At 37.7% G+C, this 21858-nt stretch overlaps 1 protein-coding gene across 1 annotated transcript in view; it reads right to left on the reverse strand.

The window, feature by feature from the left end:
• The window catches only part of FMN2 (formin 2), a 153488-nt gene extending 137063 nt beyond the window's left edge, over window positions 1-16425 (reverse strand). The window contains exon 1 of the mRNA XM_041423507.1: window positions 14445-16425. Within this exon, the coding sequence (XP_041279441.1) occupies window positions 14445-16380 (1936 nt within the window). The 5' untranslated portion in view covers window positions 16381-16425. The remainder of the gene's footprint in view (window positions 1-14444) is intronic.
• Window positions 16426-21858: the final 5433 nt, after the last annotated feature.

Raw genomic sequence — 21858 nt, forward strand, 5'->3', positions numbered from 1 at the left:
TCTTTTGTTATCCAATCAGAAAATGTAAGGAAAGCATATGTTATATATATATATATATATATATATATGTTATAATATATAAGAGGATAAAACCTTTGTGGTTTGAACTATGACAATGCTTTGTGCGTTTAGCCAGAAATAGACTATAAAAAATAGTAACATACGCAAGCTGAAGTAAAATCTACGTTGTAAGAATATTAAGTTGTTTAAGCTCTAGAATGTCAGATGTAAAAAATGCCAAAGTTCAATTCACATTATATGGATAAAGAGATGAAATTGATCTACTGAAAGAGAAAAGAGAAATGGAGTAATAAAGTTAATTTCATGTTTGAGTATAAACTAGCTGGGATTACAGCTTGTACCTAAATAAGTTTCTATAGCCTGTTTTTTTCCACCCACTCATTCAAAGCCAAAGGTTTTAAAAAAAAAACCAAACAAATAAACAAACGCCAAAACTGTGTTAAGAAAGCATCTTTAGTGCAATTAAGCATAATAACAATAACATTGATAATTATAATACTACTGTTTTTTTACGTGCAAGATTTCTGATTGAACATTAACTTTATTCAAAATGTAACATTTCCCAGGCTTGCTGAACATACTAAAATGGTTTTTCTTTTAAACATCTGGAAGCAATTTTAAAAGGATACTGTAAGTCACATTTGGCTAGAAGTCTCTGTAATATTTTAATTTCATGTGGCAATACACTTCTAAATAAACAATGTATTAAAATGTTGGAAGCTTCTAAGATTTTCTTTTCCACATCTAAAGATCTGATAATTATCTGATTATTAGTCCAAGTTTGCTAGCCCTTTATTAGACAAAATACAATACAATCAAGGGAATAAAACAGGATATAAGCTATGAGATACACTTGTACAAGACACAAATTTTGTTATGTGTGCCAGTTAGTTTGCCTCTGTTCCTTGGCTACACCACCTAAAATGCAATGCCAACAAAACTGCTTATTCAACATAGCCCTCTAGCAGAGTTCAGCTATTAATTCTTTAAAATAATTTATTAGTTCAAGGCATCTTTCTTGCTGACCACAGAGGATCACTTTGCTCACACCCAAAAAGAAAGAATTACACAAAAAAAGACATTTCTGCATGCTATATTATATATTGAATAGTTATCCATGACTACTGAATGCCAGACTTGATAGATTTTCTTATTTTTTCCCCTTGACATTTCAACATTTAAATAATCTTGTCATGTTTAGAGAGTCTTCTCCTGCATATTCAGAACCAGAATAGCCCCTTCCTTTTGCTTTGACCTAATTAGCAGGAAAAATATTTGTAAATCACAAAAAAGGACATGTAGCTTTTCCCCCCTTAATTCACCCAGTCATTTGCTAACTTTTCTAGCATTTAACTGCCTTGCTCAAGTTCAAATACATTGCTCAGAGTCTTAATTGCTATTAAATTGGAGTTTAATTTTCATAATAATGTTTAACTATTTTCTAAAAAACTTTACTATTTAAACATCAGAAAATAAGTATATGTGTAAAAAAAGTCATTAAATAATTTAATTAATTCAGACTATGGTAAGAGAAATTATACAATTTTGCCCACCTGAACATGAAATAGTCTTGGAATAAATAAGACAGTAAAAATTATTTAATTATATTAGCAAGTACTTTTTAACATAGAAGTATCAAAAATTTGATTTAAACTGATTTCAGGCTAAATTCAGTCAACTACAAGATTTTGAAATAAAATTTTACATTGTTAATTTATAAATAAAAGGCAGCAGCAACAGCTTCTAGCCTCAGACACCTTAACCATTCATGAGGTAATTACATGAGGTAATAATTTCTGGAGGTGAAGATGTTTGCGAATAATCTGGAATAATTAAATTATGAATAATTTTAGAATTATTATATGATCAGCTGCCTTCTGCTATGAGTTTAAATGGAGTGGCAAAAAATTTCTCTTGACTGCCTTTACCTGCCATGAAAACAGTAAAAATTAAAACCAAGATCTCCGAGATATCTTTTATCCCCTAAGAGGTTAAATGACCATTATTCACATTTAAAACATCTCTTCCTAGAAATGCCAGGTCATGCAGTTCTTGAACCCAATTCTTACCTTTCCCCTAATTATTTTGGCAAGGCATTTTGGGAAGCATACTAAATTTAGAATTAGACAAGAACTTCAGCTTTAGATCAAATAAGTATTCTAAGGACCCTGCCAAAAATCTTCAGCAAGTAAGATGACTATAAACTGAGAAGATATTTTTAGAAGCTTAGAATAACTTACTAAACCCCAGTGAGGGATAAAAAGACTAATTTTTCTTCTATTGCAAAGGATTACGCAATTAATCAACTAAAAGAATGAGAACATGAGTTTAAGTATCAGGTATTCTGACCTTCTGTGTATATCTTGTTATAATTTTGCTACTGTGACTCAGCCAGAATCTTCTGGCTCAGCTTCCAAGCTCCTTGTTCTCCACCTCTATATGACCTGCCTCTTTGTCCCATTCCCATGAAGATGAAGCACTATTGATCTTGTCTCCTCCACTATGACACAACAGGTGCTCATTCAATCCCTGTGATCAAGAATTGAACACCACTGTTCATGAAAGCCATCTCTGTAGAATATGTCATCTATTCACAACAGAAAGAAAATTCACATGTTCCAGTATGATTTCCATTCATACTGTCTCCCTGTATAAAAAAATGTGGGTAAAAGAGTGTTCAGTATTGTCCACAGAGAAATACAAGCAAATCCTGACTCAATGAATTCACCTTACAGATCTTTGATATGCTCAGAAGACAAGCATTTCAAAGAGCTACAAGGTGAGCAACAAAATCTTTAAGAAGCAGCAATATCATAAAAATATTAGCTTTCAATTTGCCTGATTATCAAGGAGACAAAGAGACATGAATGGAAGTGAAAATAGGAAGAAAACTGCAGTAGTTGTGCTCACAGTCATACTGAAAACATACACACTGAGGCACTGTGCTGCAGCAGAGCTTGCAATAATGCTTCCCTGAGGATCTTGCTGTTATAAACTTGCACTTATCTTTAAAGATGTTCTTCTATCCTCTTTACACTGGATTTGCAAAAGCCCAGGAGCACGGCTGTCGTGAGCACCAGGTGAGACTAATGATCAAAATGAGTTATTCTGCAAAGGCTCCCCCTTCTGCCAGTCTCAGTGATGTTCTCTCCAAAAACCAGAGTACTACACCACACTTTCACCATTAACACAGCAGTTGCATCAGTACATCTTAACCTACACACACACTGGAAACAGACTTTCTATTTTTATTCTTCCTAATGCAAAGTGAATGGCTTCAGTATAGCACCAGTTCTGAACAGCCTATTCAGTGACCTCAAGAGCTAACATGGCTTATGCACACACTTCTCGCATCTTCAAAAGCTGAGATCTGCTTGCTTCCTTTTCCCCAGTTTACTCCTCCTTTTGTCTATTTTACTAAGATCAGAAATGCTCACACAGCAAAGCGATTTCATAAGCTTTGAAGCCAAATGTGCCATAGGCCTTGCTCTATTTTTGAGAAACAGTACAGGAAATAAAGGAAAATGAAGAAGAAATAGACAAAATGGTAAATTTCCATTTACAATATTTTCTTTTAGTCTTGCAAAATGTGAAAAGACAATTGTGGTCTTCTTATGGTTTTTCAGTTAGAAAGGATTTCAGTTATGAAAATAGTTTTATAAACAAAGAATAACAACAAACAAAAAACCCCCAACTAAAAGAGAGAAAATAGGAGGGAAAAAAAAGGAGTTGCATTCAAAAGTCAGGAAATGCTGTACTGCAGCTATCTGCTGTTCCATATTAGTCTACATCATTCCTTCATTCCAGTTCTATCTCCTTTTCTACGTATGCTGCCAGCAAGGTGGCAGCTAACTCAGGTCTGTGTCATCTGGCGAAGCATCTCAACAGTGCAGCACCAGACATGCTCCAGAATGCCAGAAGAGGACAAACATGTCAGAGAGACAAAAATACTGCGATGTTAATATTTTTAGTTGAGATGGCAATTGCAACTACCCGTAATTTCTTAAATAATTTTCAGTACATATTCACCCATTCATCGTATTTGCTCAAACTATACAGCAAAAGCTTAAGGAATAAGTTTTCAGGGTAAACCAATCACACTCAGTTTTCACCTTTTTGCTGTTCAGCGTACTTTACCAAGTCTGAAATATTTCAAGCACACTAATTTTGCATATAAAATTATTACTCAATGATACAAAATATTAAAGTTATTTAATGTTTTTATTTCATTTCACCATCGTTTCAAATTTCTAGTTTTACAGCTAGCCTGTACCACTCAACCTAAATATAATATGCAACACATGACTGCTGAGAAAGAAGAGGTTTTCAAGATGCACATGAAACCTGGGAATGTGCAGAATAAAAACAAATGGTATTCTTACCAACGTTTCTTCAAATGATAAGTCCAAGTACTGCATAAGTGCATACTAAATATATATTTGCAGTATAAAAGAAGCAATTTAATTTTGTCTGTTCTTTGCCTGAAGACTGATCTGGGAGAATACCCCCAAAATTCCAGGATTAGAAACTTCATTTATTGTTCTTTTTCACTGCAGAATTTCTAATCCTCTTCTGATTTAGATTGGTAAAGTGTTCTAGATTTTTTTGTCCTGTGAGGTTGCTTTAGCTGTTTTGTTTTCTGGGGTTTTTTTTTTTTTTTAAATTTTTTTAAGGGATTGAATTTTTATTGACAGATACTTTCCTAAAATCATGTGACATATTTCTGACAGCTTGGTTACATAAAACATGGAAAACCTAGTAAGCAACAGGCCTCCACACAATATTGTTTCATAACAAAAAGAATGTAAAAGCCTTCTGCTTTAAATAAACACAAAATAAAATACGTTTTAAATCTATAATTTCTAGGCAACACAAACCTTAAATATAACAAAATTGGTCTAAGGTTAGGGCACACATTGCTATAATACTGGCAAATATATTTCCTTTTGTTCTTATTATCCATGTAATAGTTGATCTCTGCTTTCACTGATTGTATAAAAGCCTATGTTTCTAAGGGGGGAAAAACCCCACAGATGTTATATATTGATATCTTTATATATTTATACTGTGTATTATCATTATACATAAAATATTATTTCTCATATCTATATCTTATATTTTAGTATTTAAAACATTAATAAAGTCAGGGATATGTGGAAATACCAAAGAAGATTGTCCTTCCTTCTCTGATGTTCTGCCTCCAGATTTTCTGGCTATGTTCATATGGATGACGTGAACTAAACCCACACATCATCTTAAATTCAGAAGTCAAAGTAGAAAGCCTGTCTAAGCCTGAGAATTAAGAAAAAGACATATATCAACATTGTCTCCCTCATTCCCACAGTTTTCTATGGCTGCCTACACACAGTTTCAAAGTCAGAAATATATATTTATTAAATTATAGATAATAATGTATTGATTGAATAGATTCATAGACTATTCAAACAACTAGAATAAAACTATCAATTATTAATTTTAATTTTCTCAGTCCTGTACTTGATTGTCACAGTAAACTTTATGCTTTACTTTTGCCAAGTTGTCTGAATTTCTTGGTGTCTCAGTCTTGCTCCTTTTACAATGTCCTGTCTCTCACAGTATCTTTGTTTAGTATTAAAAACTTTCCATGTAACTCTTCATTAGCTCTAAGGATAGGGCCAGAGTACATCAACCCCTGTGCAACTCAAGCAAGTATTTTTTTTCCTTTATTTTAGCCTTACATTTATCACTAAAAAATTAAACAGATTCCAGGTTGCGCAAGACAGCTTTAATAAGTGTATAAACTGAGATTTCAGCTCAGCTAAGAATGAGCAACATATTACACAGAAAAAGAAAGGGCATCACATAATGCTAATACCTTCAAGTGCTTGAGGCATCCCAAAGAGAGCTAAGGAACAAGTGTGCATGCTCCCTTTTGGAAGCAAGGGCATTAGCTGCCACTGGAAGAGAATCCTGCCACTGCTCCCAGGTGCATGCAGGGCTAAATAGCACCTCAGCAAAATGGCCCTGAAATTCTTCCAGAAAGGCTCTGATGGAAAAAGCAGAGGTCTGACAAATATTGAAAAAATTATTCTCCAAAATTAAAGGTGAAAAAGAGAGGAATTAATTAAGGAAGTAAAAATTCACCCTAGAAAGGATGTTGCAGTTTTCAAAAAAACCTGCATCTCCTACTTGATCTATAGTTCTCCTTGACTGAACCAAGCAGCTGTACTTTAAAACCACCTGTTCACTTTTGCTGACTATGAGACATGACAACACCAACAATTTCAGCATATAACCCAGTGATCTGTTATAAAATTACTTAAACAGACGCCATATTTCTACAAATTGTGCTAGAAAGCATGTGAAAATCTAATTAATGCAGACCTTCATCCTGATGAATGAAATCAGTTCCTAATTTTGAAATTTGTGTCACAATATAGAAAGACAAGTAGAAAGAAAATTTTGCTTGGTAATGAAAATATCAAATCCCATAAGTGCTATGGTCAGGACAAAGGTGAGGACACATGTTTACTCTTGTGTTAATTATGTAATAAACTTTCCACAGCCTGACTTAGCCCATCAATCACAACACTAGGGGGGAGCAGGCCAAAATGCCACAGTTCCTCTGGTGGCAGTGAAGTAACATGACAGAGTCCCTTACCTAAAACCACCAGGACTTCTCTTCTTTGGATAAGTGATTTGCAGCATTACCATTATGTACAGAAATGCAAATTAACACCTTCTTACATCTCTTGTGTTGTCTAGAAAGCAGCTGTAAATAAAATATTATCAATGTTGTCTTATTGATCTTTGCTAAAACCATGCTGCGTTTTGTTGTTTTTCTTTACCCTTTTGTCATATACTCTACAGTTAATTATATCTTATCATTTCCTCCTTCAAGACTTGTTCCAAAGACTTGCTGCTGCTGCAGTCAAAAACAAGATAAAATTGGCTTGATTATTTGCAACAACAATATCTTACTTTTTATAAAAAGAAGGTATCATAGCTTTGCCATCACCAGAACTTCAAAATATATTAAAATATTTGCGATAGACTGTCACAGTGCTTTCAGCATTCTTCCAGATTAGCAAGTCTATGAAGCACTCTGTCTCCCTAACTTGAACATAAGCTCTTTGAAATTTTGCTTCCATGGTGACTAAGATTTTACACCTTTCCCCCACAGTAAATTTTTTTACATATGATATATGTATAACATGATAAACTGAGACAGAATATTAAACTATTCTTTTATCCCTACCTTTTGCTATATGTCATTTATGCATGTAATTTAGTAACATATATACGTAACATATATAGAAAAAGCAAGAACACCTTTTTCAGAAGTTTTCATATAGTAACTTTCAGAAGCTGAAGATTTTAAAATAATTGTTAAATACCAGACAATTCCTCAATTATGATATAGCAGTGGCACAGAGTACAAAATGTCTTTCTAAAAATATCAACAACATGTTCCCCCACCCCAACATTAAATGACATCTCCCTCCACATGATTTCTGTTCAGGCTCTAATGCAGTATCATTGCAGCTTACAGAGGTACATTTATAAAGCTTCCCTAATTATACCAATTTATTATGAAGGAGAACCTATATGTGTCTGTCTACCAAATGTTTTAGGCACCATATGCATCTTTGGCAAATTTCATATTGTGTTTTCCAGGTATTTAGCTTCCTCTCAGCAAGTATTTAATTCTGTCTCCTTACCCTTTTAGTTTCTGTGGTGATTTGTGATGTGAAGGTAGTAGTCTGTGCCAGGTTCTCACAGACTGCTTGAAAGCCACAATGCTTTCTGTCTAGCTCTTTTAAAGTAAGAAGCTCCTCTGCTGTCTTTTTGGGCATCTATTACTAACAGCATCTTTTGTCAGTCCAACCTGATACACACTATTCCTTACAACCCAATTTTGTAAAATTTTATTCCCAATGGTTTGACATTTTATTCCACATTCAATACAGCCTGGCCTGCCTCTACCTTAGAAGTAAATTCTCAAGCTCAAGCTTGTGCGCTTGAGCAGCCAAAAGTCACAAGACACAACTGAACCCAACCAAACTTAGCGGTCTTTAAAGTAGGACACAAATAACAAATTTCCTTCAACCTACTCATGAGCTCCCAGGCATGCCTAGCTTTCTTTTCCCTCCATGACCTCTGTTCCCAAGGCCTGCTAATCTCCAATTTTAATAACTGCTTTTTAATATTTATCAAGAAGCACAAAAGCTTTTCTTTGTATCCATAAACAAACGGCAGTTAGACAAAGAAAGGGCAAAAGCAGAAAGTTAGAACTACATTCCACAAAACCAAAAAACTAGACGTGCATCTCTGTATTTGTGCAGACATGTTCTTCTAGACTTCATTTGAAGAAAACCTAGAAACACAACTCCCTTGCTATAGCTAGGCCTTTATGTTCTTTCACTGATGTAATCAAATATTTCCCTCAACAATTTCTCACAAATTATTTCTTGACTCTTTGCATGACAAAACAGCACTCTGATACACAACCTCTTTTATGAAGACAATTTTTTTTTAAAATGAAAACTCCCTTTTCTTCCATGACTTTTAAGATGTGTTAATGTAGACAGTTATTGTGATAGTACAGCATAGATTTCTTTTTTACAGTGATTTTTTTCCTTATCAGTGAAAGGAAGAAGAAAGGATAGGTGTTTCTTTTTCCCTGGTACATACTATCTCTGCATCTTCAAGGGACATCTGAGACAGATCTTCTCAGCATCAAATGAACTCTAGAATGAACGGTGCCTTCTGTAATTAGTTCCACAGTAAAGTTATCTGCGTTTTCACCTGATTCAAATTCACACCAGGTTCAGAGCTCTGGCACTGCTGATAACTTTTATATAGATCCTGACACCAAAAAATTCATACTTATACTGACAAATAAGAATGTCTCAATAAATCTCATTTGTGACTTGGCTTTCCTGCCACTACTTAGCTATATATGTCAAGATATCAAAAAGATGAAATTGTCAATATTTATCTACTTCTTCTATATTTATGTGTTTACATTTAGCTTTAGACGTATTAGGGTTTACTTTTAGAACTTGTGATGTTTACACACACAATCTCATAACCACTGCTTCTTATGGTTGTAAAACTGCTAACTTACTTAATGGTTCTACTGCTGTGCAATTACAGATGAAAGAAGTCATGGCCAGTATTTGTCTGAGAATAAAACAAAGTTTAGCATCAGAAAATGTAACTCAACTCACTTCCTGGTGAGAAAGCCTAGCTATTTCCATCAGTGTGAAGAAAAAATTCTGGACAGCAGCAACATGGAAATAAAAGGAGGAACAGTCCTTTTTTCATTCAAGGTAAAAAAGTCCACCTTGTTGTCCCTAATTTTCTTTACATTAACAGCAGTATAGGAATACAGGATGCTGCTGTTGCTTAGAGAAAATAGTAGCTCCTGAACTCACTTTGCTGCCTTTTCTAAAGCATTTAATGAAATGCAACTGGCCTTCTATTACCATATCAAGAGGCAGGAATGAAGTGACACAATGTAAAGTCCTAACATCTGTCCATCACCTTCCTGTCACAGCTTCTTTTTGCTTTTGTCCTGTTACCTTTGTACCAACTCACCCCATTCCCAAAAAAGATCAACTGCCTGCATAAACATAAGTTTCAGGAAACTTGCAGTCCAGCTAAGTGCTACAGAGTGATGTTTTTAAATGCACCTAAAAATAACCAGAGCTGCAGTCACCCACACCTACACATATATGGTTCATCATTGCTACTCGTTATGTAAGCTGAAATTTTGGCAGAGAAAGTTCATGAGGAATACACTTGGCCATATCCTGAGCTTGATTAAAACACTAAACAAACAAAATATCTTGGGTAATTAGTATTTTGGTAGTGTTTTATCACCATTATTCACATTAAAACTTAATCCTTCATATACAGTCAGCTTAAAATATCCCTAGAGTTGCTTTTGAAATGCAAGGGTTTTTTTCCTCAGAACAGCACAGGAGAAAAAAAAAGCCTTTTTCAAGAAATAGTTTGGTTTGGGGTTTTTTTCTGCAAATAAGTACTACACACAGTTTTTTTTTTTTGTTTTATGTTTTTTGGGTTTTTTTAATAGACCAATCATGCCCCAAGCTACTAAAAATACATGCATATTTAAAAAAATAATTAAGCACAATGAGACCCAAGAAATATAATCAAACTTAACCTCCACATAATTATTCCCACTGGAATAATCCACTGCTCATTTCACAGAAATAAAGTCACTGAAGCACACAACATCCTTGAATGGTCAGTTCCAGACAGGTGCCTTGTGTGACAGACACATATTGTAGTGGTATGGTGTCTCAGAATCAAGTAGAGATGCACACACTTCAGCTATAATTGTCCATTGTTCTTTACCCCTTTGCACCCCAAAAAAGACCACCAGACAACCAAGATCACACAGTGCTACTCCAGACATGTTGGGCTGCCAGTCATACCTCAGAATGTGATGCTGCTCGGAATGTGGCTCCCAATAGATAGAGCCACCCAATCTCATGACCAAAACCTGCTACTCCCAATGAAGTTCTAGATAAAGATCAAAGTATTAATCATGAGATCCCATCAAAACAAGCCTGTGGCAGCACTGAATTCCAGTGGAATTACTCATGTTGCTCCAAATCCCATATTGCAGTGCTGGCACATAAACATTAAAGTAACTTATCAGTACTCAGCAGTCTTTCAACAACATATTGCAGCCCACTTTCAAACACATTTTAGTACAGTTGAAGTGCAGTATGGGAGTCTTCCCCCTGCCCCAAGTTTTGTGTGTATTAGGCAAAAAGAGGAGGATCTTTGCCTTCAGATGCTTGCTAGCAACACCCACTGTAGCGTGTGATCACATACCACATGGAGGGTTGCTGCTGGGCAGCTTCCTTAGTTAGAGGAAGCTATACCCCATCTGATAAAAGAGCCATCTCTATTACTGCTAACAAACATCAGCAGTGAAACAGCAAACCATAAGTAATCTTAAATAACAGCTGCATGATAAACAGTCCACTCAGGATGACAACAGATACAAATCCATATTGTGTGCAGCATCACATGAATCAGAGAAGGCTTTTTTTTTTTTAAGCCTTAAAAAAAGCATTTAAAAAGATCTACTTTATATCTCACAAACAAACTTTCATCCAACTTTTTCAAGTTTTCACATGCTTATCTATACTAAACCTATGTACATGCCTGCAGACACTGCACTGCAATTGCAAGTGGGAAGACAGCATAAACACAGTACAAAAGTGAAATAAAGTGGAAGAAATCAGCAGACATGAGTACACAAGCACAGCACTGGCTTCCAGTTTTGTTTTGTGGTAACTAGGGCTTTTGTTTGCCTCCTCTTTACAGACAGAGCAGAAAAAAAATACAAGTCTCTGAAGAAAAATTTAAAGATAAATTATCTGTTTGAAAGAGATTCATGCAGCAAGTGTGTTACAACCAGCCAACAGTGATTAGGAAGGGCATAGGTTTGTCTGGGTCAAGTTTAATTACCATCTGGGGCAGCTGATGGGACTCATTCAATTTATGTAAAAGACACCCTTATTAGCTCCTCTGCAATCACTGCACCTCAAATTAATGCAAGAATGAAATCCTTTTTACTAAATCTGTCTATTGGCTCTTTCATTTCAGGTATGTTAATGTTAGGAAACATCAGTTTAATTTTTCCACTCAGATACTCACTTCACTTTAGTGCAAATTATTCACTGCCACATACCAAAGGGAGAAAAACAGCTCTTGTTGAGCTCTTGTTCTCCTGGGACCACCATATAAAAACCATGGCTCCACTGTGCATTGGGTAATCTAGAACTTGTAATTACTGTCACTGCAAATTCAAATACAGCTGTCCACATAAAATATGAAATAGATCCAATGCCTGAATTACAAAATGCCCTTAAACTTGTCCATGCCATTTTCCTAAAAAATGCATAGAATTCAAAATACTGTACTTTTCTTCTTATATAAAGCAAAATTAAAATATGCAAAGTCTCTGCCATTCAAGTACTTGGCTTCCATCTACATTTGACATTAAAGGAGCCTTAGAGAGTTCATATGGCTCTCTGTGAAAATCAAATGGCACACAGCCAAACCACAACATGGTGCAAAAGTAGGCCAATCATCTGCACAGAACCTGCTGTCATTGAAATCGATGATAAAGTGCTGTGATTCCAGTTAGGAATGCAGAGCAACGCTGCAGCCACTGCACAGCAAAATGGGATTTCATGCTGTAGGCAAGAAGCTGTTTTGGACTGGCTTTACTTTGTTTTTGTTTTTATTTTTAGGCTAGAAATATCTCACTATAAAAAAATATTTCTAAAAGCCTGATGCTAATTCCCAGATCAATGTATCTCATGCATGCACGTAAAATACAACATTTTTCACAAGTAGTATCAAATTACAAAGAAATTATTATTTCCGTAATCATTGTTGTGCAGAATGGTTTATTTAAAGAGGCTGTTCTGCTCTTACAGCAATAGCAATAATTCGTGGAAATAGTAATGTGAAGTTTAATTTCCCTTTTTTAAATGTACACTAGCTGTTATTTTTAAATTCTCAATGAATTTTAGCTTGTAAATACATTTTTTAAAACTATGAATGGCCAAGAGATGAGTCATTTCCAGTTCACTCACTTGAAGCTTTTCTGCATGAACTGAAAGATATAATTGTCCTCTGCTTGTAAAGACAGCTGGTATGTACATGCAAATGAGGGTCACTGTAATTTCCATAAGAGATAGAACTACTGTTGCATTGGACGCTGGTCCCTTCACAATAACAGTCTAAAGCATTGGTGGGAAAAAAACCCAAACCAAAACAAAAATTATTTTTAAGTAAATCAACATCTTGTGAGGAAATGTGAAAAAGTCTATTTCCCAGGAAACAGGTATGTAAAAAGAAGTTCCATGTTCTTGAAGTTTGCCATATACAACTTATTTCCATCATAGCACCACCATAAAGTCTAATTACAGACATAGCAATTAAAAATTTTCTGAGTTGTTCGTAAGCTGTCAAATGTTGATAGCCAAAAAATAAAAAAGTGTGCTCTTCATATGCTATTAAAGTAGTGAGCACCTCAAACTGGAAAAGTTTAGGTTGCATGTCCCAAATTAAGTCTAATAAATGGGTGAAAGCAATTTAAAACAAATTTTAAAAGAATATTCATCTCACTTCACAGTGGGCTAGTCTCAGAGGGGCTGGTTTTTCTGTGTTAAAAATTTTTAATTCTAATTTTCTATACTGAAATTGGGGATTTTAGTTCAAGGCTACTAAAGAATGAAAGCGTTGTGATTTGAATCTGGAAAACAATTTTAGTTATTTACATCCTAAACTGTACTTTTTTGTTTGCTTTTCATAAAACCACAAAAAAAACCTCACTCTATTTTTCACAAGGACCTTGTGCACATGTATGGTTAGTGCTCATGCATCTAGAAGTGATTTCATTAAAAAAAATCTGATTTTATATAATAGCAGGGTATGTTCTCTTAGTTCTACAGGTGCCTCAAGTGAAAAACGTATGGAATATGCTGCTGAGTTTTCTCTGTATACATACCTCCTATGTGGCAGAAGTGTTCCTAATTATGATTATATTACCTTTAGAAAGAAGCTTCAGGTGAGGGGAAGAGAAAGGGAAAAAAAAAACCAACCCTCTGAGTGAAGGAAAACATAACCATTTACTCACACTACTTTGTTTGTGAATTTTCTATTCTATTCCCATGTCCTTGGGATAAGATGCAAGCTGCCTAACAGGCAAGGTAAAGGTTTACTGAATGAGTCACCCTATGTAGCCTGAGCAGCAGCCTGTCACAGCTACCAAATTGTATAACCCCCAGTTTCCCTTCTCCTCCCCTGTTTTTGCTGCCCTTCAATACATGGACTTTTTTTCTTCACCTCCTTTCCCCTTCTGAAGAGGAAATTGGTTCCTTTCTGAAGTGCTGTCCATCTGTGCTTAGCATGGCTTTTTCCTTTTTGTACTGAGCAAATCCTCATCATTGTGTCAGTCTAACACCAGGTGCAGCTCTCATGTGTTTATAGTACATGAGAACAGCACCTAGCACAAGAAAACCCCAAACAGGATCCTGGTTACGGAAAGCTTTGCATTTGAAAGATCTATTTATGCAGAGAGCTGATCTGCCTACAACAGTGCAGCTTTTAGCATTTTTCAACAAGAATAATTTAAGGCATTCAGTCTTTTCCTACAGGATGTAGACAAAGGAGACAAGTAGAAAGAAAAACTTCAAAGAGTTATGCACTTCCTTTACTGGCAGAACTGCCAGACTGATGAAATGTGACTGTGTTTGTAAGATCAGGCCTTGGATTCTAAGGCCAAGGTACTGCATGCGATGAATTAAAGTATTTTAAAAATGTTTTCAAAGCTATTGTGGGAAAAAAACCCAAACCCAAAACTCTTGATTGTGTATATCACTCACCTGAAAAGACATTGGGAAATGTCTCTGTAGAAGCCTGGACCCCTGAGGACTTTCTTGAATGAGTCAAAGGCACTCTTTCCACTTGAAATTTCTCTCTAAACCCCTTGTGCTCCAAATAGTCTGCAGAGCTCACCTTCTCCGTTATCTCGCTTTTGTGATTAGACACCTCTTCTGTCCAGTCTGCAGAACGACTGAACAAACCTGCCAGACTAGCAGACCTCTTCTTCCTAATTGAGACTTTTTCCTTCTTGTGGAAGGAGTCCTGCCTCCTTGTGAAAAGTGGGCTCTGGGATGGGGAGGGAGAAGGTGAATGGTTGGGAGAACTCAGTTGCCTAGTTGTGGTTTTGATGTAACAGGGATTAATTAGATAGGGCTTAAAACATCGGGAACCAAGCATCGGACTATCCGCTGTTCCTTCAGAGGACAAACTGCCATTTTTCATTTCTGTGGATAAACCATTACGCAGCTCCTCTTGACTGGCTGACGGAGTGTGTTTCCCTTCCTGAGTCTCAGCAGCATGATCACGGCCTGCATCTGAAATACCACTCTCTGTTACTGAGCCCTGAAAATCAACAGCCTGCACTTCAGCAATTTTAGCCTCAGCACCTGCCACTGGAGATGGAAAAGGTTCTGTGGAGCTGTGTGTCTGAGACCCATTTTCTACTGCAGCTCTGTTCAAACCATCTTGTAGTTCACTGGCTACAGCATCCACTCCAGCAAAGGGCTGCTCCTCAATCAGTAGCTGACGCTCCTGTGTTTCAAATAAGCTGTTACCAGGAGAGCCTGTGCCATTTACCACCTCTTTTGGTTCACGTTCAGCTGCACAGGAGATGGGAATGCTTTCCACAATTTCCGATACTGCTGGAAAAGCCCCCTCAGTGTCTGGGCTCCTCTCTTTGTCAGTGGTAGTTACTGAAAAAAAACGTTCAAAATCTAAGGGGGTTGCTTGAGAATTAGCCATGTGTCGGCCCATTGTTTTGGTGACAGCGTCCTCAGTTCCAATGTTAATTGCCCCCTGCTGCTGCTGCAGTCTAATAGCTTGCTGGATATCAGAGAGCAAATCATCTTGTTCTGCGGCTGAATGGAAACTGTATATATCCGTATCAGAGCCAGAGCTGGTCCTTTGTCCATCCTGTGTCTCTGCAGCAGCTGGAACATTTTCATTTCTGATTTCAAAATGTTCAACATCTGTGTCTGAGAGACCCCCTTCATCTGCAGAGATGCTTATATCGGGAGTTTTGGTTACAATTGAATGAGTACTGTCCAGCTCCCCAGGCTGCAAGGCCTGGCTTTCCAAAACATCCTCCCGTGAGCTGCTATTCCCATCTTTAGCCTTGGACAGATTTTTTCTGATCCTCAGATTTGAAAACACAGAGGGCCTGGAGTCTGACTTACCCTTCTTCTTACCCGATTCGCTTCCTTTTGCATGCTTCCCCAGTCCCCTTCTGCCTCCCGATACCTTCTTTGTGCCGTCCGTATCCTTGGGCCCAGAGGCATCTTCTCCTCCTTCTTGCACATCACCTGTATTTTTCTTTAGCTTCCCATCTTGATTCCCCATGATTTTTCGCAGTGCAACACCTTTGACAATCAAGCCATCCTCCCGGATTTCATTCCTTTGGCCTGCTGGCGAGATCCCCTCTAGGAATCCAGGTTTGTTTGCAGGCGGCGGTGATGCAAGTGAAGCAAACGCTCGCTGTGCCTCTCTCCCATCTGCTGGAGCTGCCTTTTTGCATAATGTGCTGCTTGCACTGGGCTCCGCTGGGACATGCTCAGTACAGCACTGAGAGCTGCAGACAGCTCCTTCCAATGGCTGCTGCTCTTGGAGCTGCCTCCTTGCCGGGGTTCTGCTGCACTCTTGTTGCTTTAGGAAGGATTCTGTGAAAAGTGTTTCCTTTATAAGAGTCGCTTCTTTTTCCACAGTTTTTATTGCCTGCATTGCAAGCTCAGCTTGTCAGCAAATCATTTATGATTTCAGCACTTCAAGCTCCTGAAGGGAAAAAAGAGAGAAAAAAAGTTAAAACAAGGTACCTTAATCGCTCTGCAACTGCTCAAACAAATAAACTAACAAACTTGGAAAGAGAAATATTATGATTATTTTATAGTTTATAAGGTGCTTAAGCATATGCTGCTTTGACAGATTACACAATACCTCTGGTGATTTATATGCTTGCTTTTTAAAGGCCACCAAAACAATACAGAATTTTAAAAGAAGAGTCGTTCTCATTTTAAAGTAGTTAAAATAAAGATAATAAACAGAAAGTTCTTTCCACAGTTTTAAAGAGGTGCACTTAAAATTCCATGCATTGTGGTAATTATGCTATAAAAAACCTCCCACAATTTGTATTCTGAGAAGGTAGATATACTGTTATTCCCGGGAGAATCAGCTCATCAATATTAAAACACATCACCATTGTTTTCCCTGGTAAGAACATCTGGCACGAAACAAGATAAAACAAAAAAAAAGAAAAATAGCTGCTTTCAAGTGCTACTAAGGAAAAAGATACAGTAAAGTACTCCTCTATTTCACCCAACATATTTAATAATTGATTTAGGTGGGAACACTTCCTAACTACTTTGGAAGCTTGTTCAAAAAGTTTTAATCAGTTGCTGCTTCTCCTTCATTTTCGCTTCAGATGTATAAGCTTCAATACTTCATAAATACATTTCCTGAACCTTTAGACAGATATTTCCTTCCACTTTTAAAATTTAGAATTAATATAACTGGAATAGAAATTAAAGGACTTGAGAATGCAAAATTGCCAAGTTGGATCAGTTCAGCTGTCCAATACCTTGGTTCAACACCAAACAGGTAGTAATTAGACAGATTTTCTGTTTATAACTTACCATCTCTAAACTGCCCAGTCCATTAGACTCAGTTTCTGTGAAAGACTTTATGTATTCCTCATAGCTATGAACTTCCTCACTTGCAATTTCCCTTTCATCAGGGATTGTTTAAACCAAAAACTTCATTCCAGGGAAACACATTCTAATGGTTTATTTAACTCTTATTTTAATGTAATTCCCACTGGAGATTTCACTTCTTTCCTCTGCCTCAATAGACATTGAAGACGATGAAGAATTACCATTCACATTTTAAAAATAATACAGCCATCCTCCCCTCCCCTTCTCCCCCCCACTTCCTCCAAGACATCCAGGATTTTTTTCTCAAAGATTTCTGAATACCTTTACAAATCTAGGCTCTTATTATATAAACAGCAAATAATTGCTTTTCATTTGTTTTGGAAACAATAACACTGATAATAACACATGCAAATTAATTAATTTGGACTATCATAATTTCTTCCTTGTGCTTCTTGGTCATGTACTGCTCTGATGTAAGCCCTGTCCTGAGGGGCCTGTGGTTCAGGCATGAGAAAGAAACCTCTTGTCTACAAAAACTTGAGTGCTTTATGTGGGTCAGATGACTGTATACTCAGTGGCATGATTTGGTGGGGTTTTTTTAAAAATTATTTTTCCTTATCTAATCAAGTCAAACATCTATTTTTTTCTACTTTTAACACTTAACAACTATAAATATTCTAACAAGAACTAGTACAGCAAAACCTGCAAGAGCATGTTATGTGATTTTGCTTTTTTACTCCATTCCTGCTTTTGCTTTCTGTTAAGCTACTTAGTTTCTACTTTGTTGCATTATTTTACCTCTTACATTGGTATTATGCACTTGTAAAAGGCTTTTGAAAGCACAAATAATTTTGGTCCAACTGAAGATACACAGTAACAATTAAGGCACAGTTTGATAGAACCATTGCAGTACAAATAATACCTTGATGGGTATTTTAGCTGACTAGAATTGACAAACCTAAGCCTTGATTACAACTGGAGTACTTGTATCTTCCAACCTCACTTAAAAACTCTTTTCCTGCTAAAATCTGCCAGAAATTAACATAATGTGGGAGTAATATAAAGCTACAAAGAACCAAATGTGTAAGGAAACTGTAGAGTTAGTGCAATGTTCTGAAACACTCCCTTTCCTTCCTTCTCTGTAAAGCTGCCTGGCAGATCCTATATACTTCCATTACAACTAATGACAAATCACCAGCAGTGATTACTCTGCAAATTGTGGTGCAAAACCAAGTCATTGACACAGGTAGGCTCATAAGGGAGTCAAGTTAAAGACCAATCTTCATTTCTTAATTAGATACTAGAAGCTTATAATAGGTTTAATCATGTAAGTACTTACATTTCCTAGAAGTTTTCATACAGCACATCCTAATGAGTCAGTCATTAAAACCCCCCCCACATAATGTATAGCCATAAATATTTTCAAAATTTAAATATATTATAATAAAAAAAATCAAATGTTAATATTTTGGGGTATGTTTAGTCTTTTAGCTTCTAGAGAAAAACATGCTGTCAACAGTCAGCAAGAAACCATTTTGGCATCAGTATAAGATACATTTTAAAAGATGGCATGGCATTTGATATTTTACACCAAAAAAAAAAAAGAGAAACTTTCAACACACCCTAAATAGAGAAAAGGATTTAGGTGTTCAAGAAAGATATTTCATTTTAAAGAGTGATAATAACTCATTCTGAGTTACCATAACTTATTCTTAGCTTGCTATATATTGTCAACAAACTGCTGAGGCTAGACAGGGAACTTGCCTGCCTAGCTCATTCAATATTTGCCAGTGCTCAACCAAAACCACTGAGGGGTGACACTACAAGTATAGACCTGAGATCTTCATCTCTCACTCTCCTCCTAAGCTCAGGAGATGCAAATAGCAGCACACAGAGGAGAGTCAAAACTTACAACTCAAGGCACGTTGTCCTTGTGCTCCCAGAGACCTCCACATCAACACATTCCTGTTAAAAACACAAAACCCTGTTACAGGACTGTGATTATTTTCGAGATAGTTACCATTCCCCGCAGCCTCGCTGGAAAGGTGAGCAGCTCCCCCAGCAGTGCCTGCTTAACCCTTAATCAGCTGGGAGGGGAAGGGCAGCCCTGACTGCCCACACCTGGGTTCAGTACAGCCTCCTGGAGCCCAGCCAAGGCAGAGTGCTGCCTCTGTTGGGTCAGTTCTCCCTCCAATTCTTCACAAAAAGGTTGGGTGACCAATTGCCATCCTGCTAGTTCAAACCTATGGCACATATGGGCTGCCTGGAGGAAAAGAGGGGAGCCTGCACTCAGTGAAGACACAGCTTTCTTGGGGTGGATGAATTTTCACCGTGCTTTACAGACTCTGGCATTTGATTCTGCTCTCAACAGTAGTTCTTGAATAAGTCCCAGTAAAGTGAAGACAACACCCTATTACTGCCTCAGGCTGTGCCTGCTGGAGTCCAAGCCTTTGGGGAGGGTCAGGCTTCACCCACAGGACCCCAGGAAAGGGTTTAATGCACAGGAGTGGTGGCAGGACACAAAGGACCCAAAGCAGCATCCCAGCAGTGATGCTGCACCAGCACCACTGCAGCAAAGGTGTGGAGGGCAAAGAATGACCCGTGCCACGTGCTCCCATGGCACCCTGCAGAGTGACTGAGGGAGAGGCTCTGCACTCACAGCCAGCCCTTCCAGGAGCCCATTGTGGCTGGTCAGGCCACATGTGCACATGGGCTCTGTGCCCTGTCACTTCCCTGCTGGGAGATTCAGATGGAGATGAGGCTGCTGCAGCCCAGGGCAGGGGCTCTCCTGGGCATAAGACACAACACGGCAGGCCAGGGTAGAGGCTGACTAGAGGGAGTTGAATCTCTGTCTCCAAGGGCTCAGGCTCCACACAGAGGTGGGCTGAGGCTGGGGCAGCAGCAGTGTGAGAGCCTCAGCACTGTACTGCAGGCCCTGGGAGCTGGGCTCTGCTCCCCCAGCACTGTGCACTATCCAGCCTCTCCTCACACGGCTCCCAGAGAAGACATGGCTGCAGGGGATCCTCACCTATGCCATACACACCCTGCAGAGATTAATATTAGTAGGTGGTTCAATGTGCCTGGGTTTGGTTAGGAGATAAAGGCACACAGAGTAACAGGAGGATTTTAAAGTACTCTGGTGTCATGTTACTGACTGGGATATGGTAATGCAGAGTGCAGGAAGAAAGATTTGTTTAAGCAGACCAAAACATTGCACCCATCTATGTTACTAAATCTTGAATTTTCATACTCATTCTCATTCAGCTCAGTGCTGGAACCTGGTCCCAGTTCCTGCTGTCCTGTGGCAGCAAGAAGCCTGCCCTGACTGCCATTCTGAGTGTGATGCAAAACTTGTCTTCCCAGAAGGCACCAGCTACCATTAAATATTCCCTTACATTACCAAAGTCAGGTTCCAAGCAGTTGAAAATTTATTCCTTCCCCTACTCTCCCATCTCTTTCAGCTACAGGGAGACTTGCCTTTTACAACTTCACAAGCTCTAGGTGTGACAGGCAAGGGACAAATCAGGTGGTCAGAAAAGAGACCATAGTGGCCAGGATTAAAGCCAATCCTGCCCTTGCTTCATTTAGCTTCTAGTGGATATGAGATTCTGCTCTTTCTTTTATTACTTGTTACAATGCCTGATGCATTGTATTTATATTACACAGAGGTGATCCAGCTACTGGGAAACCTGGTTTACCTATTAAAAGACTTCCCTTGGGAAGGTTCAAGGAGCTTGAACCTAGCAAGCAATGATCCTAGGTGAGATTTGACTTGCTTAGGAACTTTTATTTAGTGCATAAAAAACTAGTGATTAGGATTTTCAAATGCTTGCTACATAGTGCTGTACTTTCTCTCTCATAATTTCTAGCTAGTGAGAACTATCATTTACAATTAATGTGTCTAAAGAAGCAGTGTCTCCAGCAAAGCAATGCTTGCCAGCTACTTGCTGCAGAAGGGCACTGGCTAGGAGCCAAAATCTCTATGAAGCATTTAACCTTGTAAATTTTTCACCTAAGTGAAATAATACATTTATACATTGTGAAATAGAGCAGTTTTTGTTTAAAAATACAATCGGCTTGACATAGCAAAACTCATAGACATTGCAGTATGTTGCTTTATTGTTTTCCCTTTGCATTTCCATATTCTTATTGCTTCTTTATTGTAAAATATTCTTTTCGTCATAAAAGCTATGCAGAACCTATCACAGTTACTTATATGGGAGGAGTTGGCTGAACAGCTGCACTCAAACCCTTGCCAGCATTCCCGAGATTTATGCATTGCATTTCAGGGTTAGGTCACAGAAACAGGCTCCAGAAGTCCAGGCCTCTGCAAATACTACAGCCAGACACTCCTGTATTTGGAGCACAGTGTACTGCACTGCTACTGTATTCAAACCCAAGCAATGAGGAAGTCTGAAAATCTGGTTTATTCCCTATTACAGACGGAATAGTGAGGTGCCTTGTGGCATAGCTTCCCCTATTCCTTGTATAAAGTTTATTTCAGACAAATTGCATGTTGAACACAGATCGCCAGGACTATCCTCAATATGAT

Source organism: Onychostruthus taczanowskii, unplaced genomic scaffold, assembly GCF_017590055.1.
Source record: "Onychostruthus taczanowskii isolate IOZ18803 unplaced genomic scaffold, ASM1759005v1 scaffold78, whole genome shotgun sequence".
In the NCBI taxonomy this organism is placed as follows: Eukaryota; Metazoa; Chordata; class Aves; order Passeriformes; family Passeridae; genus Onychostruthus; species Onychostruthus taczanowskii.